Source organism: Leuresthes tenuis, unplaced genomic scaffold (assembly GCF_036924035.1).
Source record: "Leuresthes tenuis unplaced genomic scaffold, fLeuTen1.0.hap1 SCAF_23, whole genome shotgun sequence".
In the NCBI taxonomy this organism is placed as follows: domain Eukaryota; kingdom Metazoa; phylum Chordata; class Actinopteri; order Atheriniformes; family Atherinopsidae; genus Leuresthes; species Leuresthes tenuis.
In genome coordinates, this window is record NW_027325377.1 from 15595209 (window position 1) to 15611578 (window position 16370).

General features: G+C 43.4%; 1 protein-coding gene across 1 annotated transcript; it reads right to left on the bottom strand.

Moving 5' to 3' along the window:
* Window positions 1–7354: 7354 nt before the first annotated feature.
* Window positions 7355–13977, bottom strand: LOC140282903 (uncharacterized). Its single transcript, XM_072377486.1, has 7 exons — window positions 13851–13977; window positions 12564–12766; window positions 12355–12456; window positions 12141–12236; window positions 11903–12013; window positions 10775–10898; window positions 7355–10531 (listed from the first exon to the last, which is right to left on the bottom strand). The coding sequence occupies exons 1-7, from the start codon at window positions 13876–13878 to the stop codon at window positions 7923–7925; spliced, it is 3273 nt and encodes a 1090-aa protein (XP_072233587.1). The 5' UTR covers window positions 13879–13977; the 3' UTR covers window positions 7355–7922.
* Window positions 13978–16370: the final 2393 nt, after the last annotated feature.

Here is a 16370-nt window from a genome sequence, read left to right on the forward strand (position 1 = left end):
TTATTGGCGCAAAGTGGGTCACAACACATCAGCACCATCAAACGTCCCCTTATGATACTAGCAGCGCTGAATCATGCTCCTCAGACCATAGAGGCAGGTCAAATGGCAAGTCCCTTGGTGGGGTCACACACAAATTTGGGGTGCAAGCTGATTAAGAGGAAGGATACAGAAAATGTAGGTATTTATTTTTTTCTGTTAAATACGTAGAAATGAAGGTTTTTGAAGGCGAACCTCTTGTCGTGATGTGCACTGTTAAAACAGACTCAGCTTTAAGAGCAATTGGTCAGAAAACAGGTACACAACGGAGAATGGGACGCTGATTACAAAAAGTATGTACAAATATTGATAAAGAAGGCATAAGAAGCAAATATGTATCTGTAATTAAGTAAAAATTGCTGCATTACCTGATGTAGAGGCTAATTAACACATACAGGGAACATTCCACACTCTACAGTGCTTACTATAGAGCTTGTATGGAAGAATGTGGGGCAACTGCTAGGCATGAGATTCATGTTTAAGGCCAACATTTCATCTTTATTTTGACTTTCTATGTGTCAAGACTACTTTGTTACTCATTCAAGTGTGTTGAAAGCTGTTGACCGAGCCTCAGAGGGAAACCAGTGTCAGTCACTGCCACTTCTACGGTTACCGCGATTACAGATTGGGCATCTATGACAGCCTATTATGCTGGGAGAGGCTTTTTTTTTTACAGGCAGAGCTGAAGCACAGCAGAGAGGGATGGGGAGTGAATCTGTGAATCAGACTCAGATTCAAATTTTTAAGCCAAGTCCATCTTCTTCTGTAGTGTATCAATTTCCGGTTTAATGTGTGAAAGGATCCCTTTTTATTGATAAAATATAAATAAATCAAAAATCTCTGGAATGTAACCAAATGGCAAAACTAATGAAATATGTTGAAAGTGGGAAATTTGACACACCCAAGTACGGGCTTTGCTGCTGCTGTATACAACTCTTATTTGGAACTCTTTCAATTTGTTATTTTGAGTCATTTTAAGTCCTTGATCAATAACAGAAATCAAATTTCTACATATCAAAAATATCATACACTTTCAGACCATCACCGCCATTGCAAATCACACAACTCAAAACAGCCTCCGCTTTAAATAACATCTGCATTTAAAATTTCCGTCTCTTGTCAAGCTTTAAGTTCAATCTAAAGACCTTTTATTACCAATTTTGAAGTCCTTATTGCAGCTTTCAGTGACTGATCTTTTAAGGGCTGCGGCGTCTTTGTTTGCCTCCCCTGGTGGATTGCGTCACTGTCTGTACCTGCTGATACAACGTGGAATATGATAATGACGCTCCTCCAATCAGAAGGACAAAGCTGCTTTCAGATGACCTTGGTAGCGTCAGATGAGGGACATGGCCGGCCACTCGTTCCCATAAGCCTCTCTGTCACTAGCTGAGCTAAAATGATTGCATCTTTCGTCCTACTGATATAAAAACCGAGGCGTGTAAATGCTCCATCACAGATTTGCCTGTTATCACTGTAGCTGTGGTCTGGCAGTATGGGTGATGGACTTGTGCAGTACATCTGCTGATGCAGTAGTGGGAAGAAGAAGAGGAAGGGGGGGTGGAAGGGGGCTGACCTTCTCTTGCTCTGTGTCTATAATGCCCAGTTCTCTGAAAAGCCTTGGTGCCAAGTTTCTTTCTCTCTTTCTCTCACTCCTTCTCTTTTCTCTTTGATTGCAAGACTTTTGAACCTCCTCACCGCCACCCCCCCCCCCCCTCTCCCAGCCCCCCCACAGCCTTGCCTACGGAGACGTCCACCTCACTGAACTCATTGACCAGGGAAAGGCTTGTTTTCACTCCCTTCTGGTGTGGAAAGGAGACACTGTTCACTGCAAAAAGTGTCCATCTTTGCTGATGATTTTGATTTTTGTTCAGCTGTGTACCTGAAAAAGACATTCTAGAGGAAATCATTAAAAACCATGCCAGAAGGATTGTTTTTCATACAAACAATGCATTCTCATTTCATTTTCTGAGATTTTCACATGATCGATAATAGATCTGCCTCGTCCTGATGTCTTTTGAAGAGTTGAAACTTAGAAGAAGATTCTTGGTTCAAGACAGAGTTTTATCACCTCATTTGGAACAGTGTTCACATGTTAACAGAAAGCAGCACACCAAAAGGCTTGTCATTTTTTTTGCAGCGTTAACAGCATCCCCGTGGGCCCCTCCTGTCAAACAAACATCCGAGTCAGAGGCGTACTCACAGGATACTGACAGCAGTGCAGAATGCAAATGAAGGGAAGACAGCGAGCGAACTGGGGATGAAAAACGAGATGAAGCTTTTGATTTTGCGAAACCTGCATGAACTCTGCAGCAAAGAGGCAGAACGGAGGGGGGGCGTGGGGGAAGTACAGGGCTGGTACCCAAGATGGGAGGGAAAGTGTGAGGCTGGGGATATGTCTGGGCACACACAAACAGGTTCACTTAAGGACACACACACATGCAAGCACATGCACGTACGCACACTTGATTAGGGAAGCAATTCTTCTCTATTCTGTTGATTAGTCTGAGGGTTTCTCCAGCTCGGTGGTTTCTCTGTGTTACATTTCCTTCCATTGACTAAAACAAAAACAACTCTACGACAACAATGAAAGTCGGGCATCTGCTGCGAGTGATTGTAGGGGTAATTTCAGATTTCTCAGTGTGTGCATTACTTTCCCAAGCTCAGTGGTTAAACGGGGTGTGGTGTGTGTGAGTTTGTGTGTGGCACTGCTGTCCATGCCGTCAGAGCAGATATTGTTATCAAAGCCCTCTGCTGTGCCATACGCTGTTCATATGGAAGGAATAAAGGTGCGTCATGGAGCGAATGCAAGAAATGGGGCGCTTGTTTTGATACGCTATGTTTCCGTAGTAACATGCAGGGGTCACAGGATTTTGGCAAAAAGGCCAGGAAATTCTGTGGTGCCTGTTGATGATCAAAACCTACTTTTTCAAAAAATGCCTCTGGGACAGTTTAACTGTTTGTGGCAGGATTTTCAACAAGCTAAACTTTGAGGCTGTACCACCCCATTTACTGGTGATGAAAGCAAAATCAGTGTGGACTGAAGCTAATGAGATTGTGGCCTGTTCTGTGTAGCTGAACATACAACACAGATGTCGACAAAGGAAGGACTTTTAGTCTAATTTACTATTTCTAATCAATTATAATAAATCAAACAATGCTGATTTATTGTACTTAGAAACGCTGCATAATCAGTTTGCCGGATAGTAACAGCAGACGAGCTGAGTTCACATCCAACTGTGTTAATTTGCGGTGGGGTTAGGGTTAGCCGTTTATGAGCCATTTATAGAAAGTGTGTATTGTTTCAGTTGAAATTTGTGATTATTCTTCCATTTCGGCGAGGACTGGTCGCATTAAAGAGACTATATTAGGCTTTTTTTGAGTTTTCCTTTAGCAGGTTCTTGCTTTCTGTCGATGTAAAAGCTATGCAGGGAAAAGTCCTCTGCAAAATAAGTTGTTCTTTCTCTTAAAAGACACTTTTTGAAACAACAAAGAATGCGGCTTTTGAGACAAGTGATTCAATAGAACGCCTCAGACAGAAGTTGACAAGAGCTTCTGGAGCAATTCACTTAACGACATTTTATTTTTCAACATTAACGGATGTGAATCTATTGTAATATACATGATAAATTAAAAAAATAATCATTAAATAAGCATGATATGGGCTCTCTAAAAGCCCCCGTATAAGGGCTCCTGTGTAACAAACACACAATAAGAACCAGTGGGATGAAAGGGAATAAAAATAAAAGAAATAGCTATTGAACAAACTTCAAAGATCTCATTTAACTACCAGCTTAGACGTACCATGTCCACTCATACAAAATGACATAACCATTTAAAGCAGAAGGAGGCAGTAGTCTATCTACAGTATTTAACAAGACTGCGTTGGTAGAAAAAAAAAGAAGTTTCTTGCTTCTTATTCCACTATTGCTGTTCACTCACCATTAAAGTTTGTATGCAGTTCAAGGATATGTTCAGTGAGAACTTTGTTGTAGTGATGGCATTGGCATGTTGGTTGTTAAAGAAGATAGAAAGAGGCAGGGAAGAAAAATAAGAGGAAACCACACAATTATACATATTGGTCTGTAGTCACTGTTGGCAGATGGGGGAGATTTTTTAGGTATTGGAACAAGGCAAGATGTCGTCCACAGCACAGGACATTTCTCCTGACTCAAGGCTAAGGTTGAAAGGGTGCTGTAGAATTCCACATAGCTGCTCCACGCAGGCCTTCAGGACCCTTGACAGCTGCCTCTTCACTTGACTGCTGGAAAAAGACAGGCTGAAGGGGGAGGCAGATTAAGTCTTAGTGTATCCTAAAGTGGGGGGAGAGGTTGATGTTAAGATATATGACTGAGGTGCATGGTGATATTATGGAGATGTTACAGACACGGCGTGGGTACAGGTCGGGTGTTGCTGCAGGCAGCGGATCGGAGCTAAACGTATTGAAAAACATGTTCAGCTTGTTGGCTCTGTCCAGTCTACTATCATTTTGATCGTCTTTCACCTTATGGCCTATGATCTATTCTGCTGGATCTTGCTTTCTAGCTTCTTTCTGTACCCCTCCTTGCTCTCTGTCATCTTCTTTCTCAGCTGTTTTTGAACAGTCCTCAACAGCTCCTTGTCTTTACATTCAGTTGAACATAAACTGGCTAAGATCTCTGCACATGCTCCACAGTTTCCATCCCTTTTTTGATCCATCCTTTAACCCGGAGGTAACAGAAGCCGGCAAAAGAGAATAACCGCGAAGAATAGCGTCCATCCAATTAGTAAAAACTAGGCATAGATCACATACTAAACATACAGAGCTATAAAGCTGTACAATTTATTGGCAGCTAAATTATGAAACTATATGAACAAGCTAAAAGAGGCAATATTGCTCCTTTCACAAGCCTCTTTCACACTGGAGTCCTGAAATGTTCTACAGATGTTCTGGAATGGTGAAATTTGAGAATGCTAAAGTCTGACTATTCAGAAGGTGTTGTAAAGAAAACAGCGACTTCCACAACATCATTTCTGCATTGTGTGCTGCATCCTGCAGGCTCCATACAGCTGTTCCCCTGCATCTGCTCCAGCTGCAACCGTAGCTCTGTGTTCATTATTATCTCACTTGAAGCAGTCAAGCACAATATTCATTGTAAAATATTGTTTGGTGAAGCTGCGAGGAAGCAGGTCTCAATCTTTTTGACTTATGACCATTCATTAGTTTTGTTCTTTTCAGGTGCTAGATGGGTCTTTTAAACAGTCTCCAGGCTTCCTTTGAAGCTAAGCCGGTTGAGTCATACTTCGCATACAAACGTGAATAGAGTTGATTTATGTCAAATTGCTGTTTTGAAATTCATTTAAAAAAAAAACCTCAAATAGATAAAAGCATCTGGCAACTCCAGAGAACCGTCCGAGATTGTTACTTTAAAGCATCAGAAGCGACACCATCTGAGCTGCAGGTGCAATAAGACACACTTGGGACCTCCATGGCGGAGTGTTGACATTATTTTTGTCATGACCTGTTGTAGCGTGCAATCGTTCCCTTCTATTACAACATCCAGGAATGTTCCACTGAGTCAGAGACAAAAACACTAACAAATAGAACAATAGCACGTACAGTAATTACAGCCTTAATATGGTTTCGGCAATTTATCCCATACAAAACATTGCTCAGATTTTGGTTTTAATGATACTGCAGCGATTTACTAGAAATGTGCTGCCTCATGCTGCATTTGGAGCTGGACAAGAGCCTGGGAGGGACACCTCAAAGCACACAGGGAAGAGTACTGTCTGTGCTGTTTACTTATCCCATGTAGAGCAGTGGTCGTGAGGGTAAGGGCTGCTGGTTCCTGGCTCTCTCCTGCTGAATGGAGAGTGGGTGCGGTGCTCCTCTCCACTCACCACCTGGCACCGGGGAGGCTATGTCTAGGAAAGAGACCTCTGCCAGGCCTCAATTACGGGGGGGAATAATCCAGGACACACTGAAGCAATTACAGCCTCATATAAATCAATATGCTTTGGGTTAAAAAGTGATCTGCTCCCAACACTCTGGAGAGACTCTGACGCAGTGGGCCTTTGATTTTTCTCAGAGATGGGAGCAGTTTCTCTTGAATTTGGGGATGATGTAGCCCCTGCGGTTTCAACTGTCACTCAGGCTGCAACAGTGAAAAACAGGTGAAAACGGCTGAGGAAAATCAGAGGATAAATATTGACTTGCAATGACTGGGGCCTGTGTAAACAAGTTGTGAAATTAATGTGGCATAAAGGGAAAAGCTGCACAAACACACAAGCCTTTATGCGCATTTCCTTCTCCGTTTGCTAAGAATTGACATAAAAAGGTGCAAATGAAGAGGAGGCACTGAATAATGTATGTAACAGGATGCTTGCAGAGAGAGAGAGAGAGAAAAAAAAGGAGAAAATCCTCCAACACAAGCTGTGGCAGCAGGAATGGAGTGCAGGAGGGGCACAGCCAGCTCAAAACCCTGACCCTCATTAGCACAACTATGCTGCCATCTACTGGCCAAAGAGGCTAATTGCACATAGTATAATCAATGCTAAGAATTTTAACTGTAGGTGAATCTGTGAAAACAAGTCATTTCTCATCTAATTAACCAGTTTCACAGGTTGAGTCGTGTCTTTAGAAAACACCTTTAGTCTTTCCTGTGGTGCAGCAGCTGGACAGCTTTGTATGCGGCCACTTTCTGTTACGTTACCCATTTTAATTTCAATGGGGAGGCTGGAAAGCCATAACAAATTTCTGTCAGTATCTAATTAACTAATCTAATTGGAGAACTCTAAGAAATTGCTGTCTGGTGTCTTTTTTTCCCCATAACAACCAGCATTCCTGAGCTAGTGCACCTGCTGAGTGACTCACCACATCTTCTTTTACTTGTTCACATTTATGTAAGTCTTACACAGTCTGGGCGATTCTTCAAAATATTTAAAACCCAGACTGGAGTTTGAGCGTCTTTGCTGCAGCGTAGTTTCCTGAAGCACTGGACCTGTGGTCTCCTCCGAACTGCGATATCCATTCATAAAATCTGTAGTTCTATAGTAATGACCAGTAACGATCTTAATGGTGACAATGGACTGGGAATTAAATCATTTGTGGTCCTATAAGAAAACCTAAAACCAGGTCAAGTGTTTGGATTGGTTCATCTAACAAAACCAAAACTGTCAGATTTACAATGATACAAAAAAATAACTGAAAGCAACTCTGTCGATCATTGAAGAAACTATATGTAGGGTCATTTTATCCTTTAAAATGAAAAAAAAAAAGACAAATGGAAGCAAATATTTTTTAAATGTGATTTATTTAAAAAAAAAAAGAATTTCCACACAAGTCTAAATCATTAACTAGCTTCACATATTCACATGCCTTGTAGATCATTTCATTTGTACATAAAATAAAGTCAGCAGTTTGTAAACAAGATCAAATTCAGAGTTTGAGGATGTATGGACAGACGGACGTGAAGAAAGCACCAGCGCTGCTGAAATTAAGACCAGAGAAAAAACACAATCAGGAAATAGTTTGCTGTGCAAAGTAGTAAATTAACATCTGTCTGCAGCTCTTAAACTTTTAACTTAATTCATCGACATGATCCTACAACAATGTGGAAATCGCCGCAATGCCGGAGCAAAACAAAGTCAAATCGATTTGAAAGTTCAGCAACTTTTAGCTGCCAACTGTAGCTGCGAAGCCTCTTTGGTGTCAGTCATTTAAGGGTTCTTTGAGTCTAATTTCGCTTTATCGGAGATGGATGAAAGGACAGTGCATCGGAACACAAACTGCTCCGGAGCAGGTTGTGTGGGTGTGTGTTACCACGGTGATGTGCCAGGTTAAGAGGTTGCCTTCGTTATACAGAAAACCCTGACCCTGACATACCAGCCAATGGAAACAAAGCTTCCTACTGAAACTCTATCCCGACAGCATCCGGGAAAGTCGACTCGATTTTCACGTCGTGAGTTAGCGAGTGTTCCCACAAGGCTTTCTTCTGGAGGAACACCAAGCCGCACTCCTCACACGCGTAGCTCTTTGGCTTGCCGGCGTGCGTCCGCCTGTGCTTCTTCATGTGATACGACAACCTGAAGCCTTTATCGCATATGTCGCACTTAAATGGCTTCTCTCCCGTGTGGATGCGCATGTGCGACTTCAAGTAGCCGGACTGGATGAAGGCTTTGCTGCACACTTCGCATTTGTACGGCCGCTCTCCGGTGTGGTAGCGGTTGTGGAGCCGCAGCTCGTTGGCGGTCAGGAACGTCTTGCCGCACACCGTGCACTGGTGGGGCCGCTCGCCCGTGTGGATGAGCTCGTGCCTTTTCAGCGAAGTCTCCTTCATGAACTGCTTGCCGCAGGTGTTGCAGGGATACCGAACCCCGATGTGGATTTGCTCCACGTGGTTGGTGAGCTGCAGTTTGGTCCGGTAGGCCATGTCGCAGTGTGTGCAGCTCCAGGGTCTCTCCTCTGAGTGGGTTCCCATGTGGACCGTGAGCTCCGAGGCCGAGCGGTAGCACTTCCCACACTGCCAGCACAGGAAGGGCTTCTCCCCGGTGTGCTTGCGCTGATGAACCGTCAGACAGTTGGAGGACCTGAACTTCTCTGGGCACATGTTGCACATGTAGGGGAACTCTCCTTTGTGGATCCTCTGGTGGATGGCGAGGTAGGACAGCTGGACGAAGGTTTTGTCGCACTGGGAACAGGGAAACGGTCCGGTAAAGTTGTGCTGCTTCTCGTAATGCTCTCTCAAGCGCCTCAACAAGGTGAAGCTCTTGTCGCACATGGTGCACTGCATGGGCCGGTGCATCAGTTTGTGCCTCTCAAAAGCCGGCTCGTTTGCCAGTATCTTCCCGCACTCTTTGCAGTACAGCGGGTCGTGGATCCTCTGGTGCACTTTGAGCATCGTCATGCTCTTGAATTCCTTCCCGCAGTCGTCGCATTTCATGACGTCCCGCAGTTCCACTTTGCAGACGTTCTCCTGGTGCTCCTTCAGGGCGGACGGGTACTCGAAGTGTTTGCCGCAGTTTGAGCACCACACGGGTATCTTCGGCGACGGCCCCTGTTGGTGGTCGGTGCCGCTCGCGTCGCCGTGACTCGGCCCCGCTCTGGACTCTTTTCTCCAGAAGAAACGGGTGCTCTTCTTGTGGCAGATGGCGTAAATCTGGTGTCTTTTCAGACCGTGCATGTGTTTAAAATGCTTGTTGCAGTGGATGCAGTGATAGGGCCGATCGTCCGTGTGACACTGGATGTGTCGGTTTAATGTTTTGACACAATCGAATGCCTTCGAGCAAACTGGGCACACTTTAAGGGCTTTCTTTGTGACGTTTTGAGGTACAGACGGGCTCTCCTCAGACGTCCCAGGAGGTGCTTCTAAATGCCCTTCCTTTGTGTCGAGTCCGGCGCAATTCTGAGCATCGGCTTCTGCCAGAATCTCCTCCAGCGTCTTGCTCTGCTCCTCCCTGATGCCCTCGTGACCGTGGATGATCTGATGCTTCTTTAACGTGTCTTTGTACTTGAAGCCTTTCTCACACGTGATGCAGATGAAGGGACGCTCTTCGGAGTGAGATCGCAAATGCTTTGCGATGTCTGCAGTGCAGGGGAGGACCCTGCTGCAGATGGGACAGATTTTGCCTTCCACCGACACCTCTGCAGGTGGCTGTGGATTGGAGCGCAGCAGCTCTTTCCTTTTGGGATTTTTGTGCTCCCTGCTCTTGCAAATCTCCTTCTCGTGCCTCCTTAAGACGTAAGGATTCTTGAACTTCTTCTCACAGAACGAACACTGATAAGGGCGGTCCTCTGAATGGGACTTCATGTGTCGCTCCATGTCTACTTGCCGGGCAAAAAACTTCCCGCACAGGTAACAGTTTTTGTTTTCTAACACCTCACACACGCTGGGATCTCCTGGGTCCTCGTCTTTAACGTCGCTGCCAAACTCTCCCTTTTCGTGAACCCGCATGGTGTGCCGGTTCATGTCGTAATGGTCCCTGAAGCGTTTGTCGCAGCTGCCGCACTTGTACTTGAGGTCTCGGTTGGCATCGTGAATCTCCTGGTGCCGCCTCATGGCTGCGGCTCGCAGGAACGTCTTATTGCACACGGGACACGTTTTATTGTTGGGGTATTTTTTCCGTTGCCTCTTTGCTGTCGCAGAGTCGTTCGTGTCTTTTAAAGCTTTTCTCTTCAGCTGGAGCCTCTTGCTTTGCTTTAGTGGCTGAAAAGCCGCGGGCTTTAAGGCGTCGCCTAAACCCTCCCGTTCGGCGTCTCCGTCTGTTTGCTCCTCATCCACGTTACGTTCTTCATGTTCATCAGGCTCAATCAGACCGGACGGCTGCTCTATCTGTATGTAGTCCAGCAGCGTCACAGTTTCGCCCTCCACCTGCACGGTCATGCAGCCTTGCATCTGCTCAGATGTGGACTGTAACTGGATTTGATCTGGATGGATCATGACCTTCTCCAGCTGCGGAAGGGACAACGAAGAGAGGATGCAGTTCCCGAAGGAGGATGGAATGGTCTGAGTTTCATCTGCGGGAAAATAAAGAATACATTTACCTTCTTGGTCGGTTTAAACAATATTGATGATTTTTTTTACTCGTTTTCTTCACTGCTGAACTGAGCAAAAATCAGTAAAACCCAAGATATCAGGTGATCACGTCGACTTCATAGATTCAACAAATATTCAATGCTTTCCAACTATTATTCAACTGGTTTTTATAGCTGATGAATTGGGATGAAATAAACGACAGGACACAGCAGGAGGAGACTCACCGGAGAAATCAAAATGTCCGAGCGTTGTGTGGTACTGGAGCACAGTTTTCAGGTGCTGCGGGTCGGGAACCGAGTGTGCACACTCCTCCAGGGCTGATGGGACGGCGCTGAGCATGGATGCGGTCTGAGAGCAGACATGAGACTGAAAAAGGCTTCTCAAGACAAACATTTTGCATATTCATGTTCAACATGTTTCTTTTTTCTTCTTCTCAGGATTCAGAGACTTGATTGCTATTATCGTGTAATCTAAAAAACATCTTTTCAACCAAAGTGGTTCCATGCTGGTGCTAGAGCCAGTTCAAGGTTGGTTCTGGCTAAGACCCGGTTTGGTTTCCCGCAGTCAGGGGGCCATCACTGCTCCACGTCTATTTTGAACTTCTGTACATGACCACAGTGCAGCGAGACGATCCACCTTCACAAAAGCAACTCATGAATGTCTTTATGCCACCAGTCTACTTTATGAACACCAATCAGAGTTTCCGAACACTAACCGCTATTTACGAATCGAGATGCAGGTGGGATTTAGACACGTTGTTTCAAGCAGGATCTAAAACCCCATCTGATTTTTTATTAATAAAAAACACCTGACAGTGTTAACAAAAGTTGCTGTGTAGCCATCACAAACACATCTGGTGACATTAAAACAATAAAACAGCTAAGCTAATATGTTGTTTCACTGCGGCTTCAACTTCAAATCCATGTTGTGTCTCAGTTTTGTCTTGTTTGGTCTTTAAGTAAGCAGTAAGCAAAGTTGTTTCCCAGTTGCCATTCTGTGAGATGACAACTGTTAAAGCAATAAGAGTTATGCCATTTCTACATCAGATATACATCTGACACATAGCTATGCGACATGAGTGAGGTTGCTCATTATCGGATTCCATGTGGCCTTTTTCTTTCATATGTGCTGAGCGTAGGCATCATAAATCAGCAGCACGACGACAGCAATGCTCCCAGTAGCCACTGGGACAGCTAAAACTAGCTGTGTAGCTTTTTTTTTCTCCCCAGTCTTTGCCCAGATAGCTGTTCGTAAGTGTTCACTGCCCCTTAGAGCAAAAACGTCATTGACAAATTTGCTGCGATAGCTTCCTTTTCAGAATTGTCTTGATGTAATATCCCGAGGTCTCATACCTGCTGAATGTCCGGTACTGGGAGAAGCTTCTCCAGTCTGGACAGGAAATCCAGCATCAGCACTTGCAGAGCGTTGTCATATTCAGGCCCAAAATCCGTGGGGAAAACATCCTGGAGGAAAATAATCACAGCTAAAGCTTCAATGTGGGAGTACCACGCAACAGCAGCATACTACTCATTCTATTGCTATATGGATAAAGAGATATAAGAGCTTCACATAACAAATTAAATCAAAGACCTGGAAGAACTTATCCTTCTCTTCAGGGTCCTTTAACAACAATTCAACCTGATCCACAAAGTTTGACTCTGGAAACTCCACATCTGCAAAACATGGCTGAAACAAACAAAAAAAAAAAGCACAGCTGTCGCTTAAGCAGAAAAAACCCCAATTTGATTGGGAACGAACAGCATTGCAGATTCACGTGACATATTTAAAAAAAGAAAAAACTAACCTGGGCTGCCCATGTGGATACGAGGGCTTTGATTCGGTCCAGGTGCATCTCTACGGATTCCCTGTCTGTGATCTGTTCAGATCGACACAATTCAAGAACAACCTGCAAGAAACGTTTACCCCGTGAAAATAAAGCGGACAGAACAGCACCAACAGGATACTGAAGTCAGAGAGGATCTTCTTCATACAGTCATGAATTCATTTGAATACCCGCGCTCTGAGTCCCAGGAGGAGCTGAGCTTTTTGATCTGCGTTCAACAGGTCCGGCACCACTTCTGTGACTGTGCTGATGAATTCCTCCACCATCCCATAGTCCTGCACAATGCCCCTCTGCACGATGTGCCACATGGCTGCAGACACCAGCCGCAGGGGGGGTACGAAGAGGCGAAGAGATGGCAACAAGAGAGGTGGACCTGGAGGACATTTACAACGTTAGTCTGAATATAAAATGTGCACATATAAAGAAGCTTATTTTTCTTGACAAGGGGTCCTGAGCAAACTCTGTATATCATTTGGGGGGACTTTTTAAACATTCTCCCACCATTTTCTGGTGATATTGTATTAACCGTTAATAGACTAACTAATGACCAGAATACTCACTCAGGTGCAACAGATAACAGAAAAAACAACTCCTGCTCTATTGTTAGAAGATGCACATAGGTGAAAAGGACTTAAGGAATCAGACAATTCATTTAGTCACATCCATAATTAGTCTGGAAACTGGATTTTAACAATGCCGTTGGACTATTTCAATTGGTGGAGCTTATTAACATAATTTCAAACAACATTTGTTCTCCATTACGAACTAGACTAACAGTAAAGACCAAGCATTAGTAACCGAAACTCCTGTTAGACTAGTTAAGGTGCATCGGCTATAAAGTAGCACCAAAAGACCCATTGATGCGTTCATGGATCCACAACTGTGTCGTAATAACAAACTTCAGAACCTGACCACCCCAACAGAGATAAACACGGCTCCGGTGGATGTTACTTGCTGAGCAAATACAGTAATTGACACAATAAAATAGTTGCAGCAATTTGAGATGATATTAATCTAATTTTTCTTAAATAGCAAGTTTCGTAACAAAACTGGACATACATGTCTGTTTAAATGCTTGTTCGGCTTTCGGACGTTAGTTGTTTTTTAGCCACTATTGCTAACTCCAGCTTTAGTAATACCCCTCAAAGGCAACATTTGTTAGCCGTTACAGTTAGCGTCAATAACTGCAAACTTATTCATGCTAACCTCAACTAATTGCATTCGTGTGCTCATGAAATCTCAAAATAACAAAATTGGCTTTAGATTACTATGTAGACCAATTTCAAACCCCTTCCTTTAACTAACGCACACATCAACTCTCTGGCGGTGCAACGTAGCACAAAACCACCGCCATCTCAGATCGGGGTACGCCATGTTCAAAATCGGACGCACACGCGCCGAAAGAAAACCTGATAACTGTTGACGAGAGGCAGGTGGTCAAAGTATCTTTAGCTTACCATGTTCGGTATTATGCGGACTCTCCATACTGTGTCGGAGAGTAATCAATTAGAGAAGGAAATCAACTCAGGGCTGTTATGAGTCGACGTCTGCTCGACCCTGCGGTGCAAGTTGGCGGGGAGGAAGGGCGGCTCAATTGTCTGTTCAAAGTGCGCAGGCGTAGTAGATAAAACACGTTTGTGGTTTCATTTGGTAGTCACTTTCCGTTACATGCCCATGTCTTTTTATAGGACCTCCTAACACATCTGACATGTTAATATCAATAATGAAAACTACACCGTGAAATAATTTAACAAACTTTACCGACAAATATCCGTCTTATTCGCAATACGAATACCAATCTTACACGAGGCTGAATTGCTTATCCCCGCCATCTAGAGGTAATTTGAGGAAACAACACCAAACCCCAAATTCTAAAACGAAAAGATCTTCATTCAGGATTAACTGTACCGTCATTTACACATGAGAAAAAAAAAAGAATACAGAGGAAAACAACATTTGGTGGCGCCAAGCTTATAATAACACAAAAACTATTAATGTATTTCACGCTGATAACTGCACCTAGTGACATAGCAGTAGTCTACGGATTTCTGAGTGTATGTATGTGCTCAGCAGGGGACAAGTAAAGGGTTTTATTTAAGTTGAGGAGTCTGGTGGCTGGAGTGAAAAAGCTTCCGGAGAATCTGACACTCTGGTGCTCCGGTACTTCCTGTTGGAGGGCAGAAGGACAAACTGGCCATCCTGCTTGTCTTGATTCAGCAGTGTACATCATAGAGGAAAGAAGGTGATTGGGGGAGTGAAAATTGATTTGATGTTTAGGGAAGCCTTAAATGTTCCCAGTTGTGGTAAACGAAAAATAGTAGTTGTAGATATTTACTAATAGAGGTTCAACTAACATTTGTTTTCATTATTTATTATGACCTCACCAACTTTACAAAACCCCAAGACATTGAGATTATCATCACAAACCCTCCATGTTTTTGTTTTAAATCAAATAAGATTAGCAAATCGGTGCATTTTACACAGCGTCCCAACTTTTTTTGGAATTTAGGTTGTCACAACAGACCTTCTTTTCTTTTAAGTTTGACTACTCTGAACAAAAGACATCAGTGTAAAATTAAAATATTCTCACTCTGGTTGGAGATTTTAAAACAACTTGTTGTTGACCAATAACTTGGCGGACCGCTGCAAACAGAAACTAAAATTGATTGAGAACTCAGCCTTCTACGGAGCCACTGGGAGGAAAAAAAAAGGAAAAACAGTGGAAAACGGATCCCACTAATTCTTAAACTATGCTCATGGTTTTGCAATCTGTGACATTCAAGAAATTTAAAAAATCCGCGTGCACGCTTTTCCACCATTTTTTTCCCTCCCATCCTTATTTACACGATCAGAATCATCAAGTAGATGTTCTGTGGTTTCACCACGAGCTGTAGGTGGCAGAACACACTTTAATCAGGTTACCCACGTTGCTTTAAGTGTATTTTTAAGTGTCACATTTTGTCACCTTGTTTACCAGCATGGCTGACTGAGTAACACATGCATTTACCCAGAGCAAAGCATATTCCAATAAGTCATCAGCGCTGTTCTGCTTTGTGAGACATTGTGATGGTTTCTTTGAACTTATTTCCCTCTGAAGAATCTTCCGAATGCAGGCGTTGCTGATGAAGCTTCCCAAAACTATCTGAAGAAACACATCCAGTTTTCAAAGCACATTTGAAAGTCATGGCAAATGGTTTTCACATTGCCTAAAAAACAACACTTAATTTTACTTTACTTTATGTTAGAAAAATTCTCTTAAAATTAGGCTCAGAGTCGCTGGATACGATTAACACAAAACATTTATTTCTTGCAAGAAAGAGACAAATCCACACAACCTGTCAGGAAGATCGCTCAGAGTTGTCTCCCGACCAAATGGTGCTCCAGCTATTTATGTTGCTTATGCTTGCTGATCACACAATGTTATGAGAAAAGGCGCTTTTCTCACCATTCATTATTATGGGAAGGAACATTCAATGTTATGGGAAAAGGTGCTTCTCTCCCCATTCCTTGTTATGGGAAGGAACATAAAAGGTGCTTCTCACCAGTTAATATTATGGGAAAGACTAGTACCAGAGTCAAAACACTTTTGCTTGAATCATAGAAGAGGAAAAGATGGAGGGACTCTTCTGTCATAGTATAACTATATAATTTTTCCAACATTCCCTCCTGTTTATGCTATGAAGTATTAAAACTCCAAAAACCCTGCACCCCGTACAATTAACATTGAATGTATTTCTACCGTTCGCAGTGCATAGGAGCGAAAAACCCATTTGCTTTATAGTAATTTTGACCAGTACTTAAAAACAACAAGCAAAATGAGTCAGACCAAAATATCATCTACTCCATTTCAGTGGGGTGACACCAACAGGTCAGAAAATGTAACATCAAGCTCAGAAAATGACCAGTTGGAAGAGGACCAATCCCAGGTCTCTGTAGATTCCCAATCTTCTCGAAGGGTAAATAAAGAAGTGGAAAAG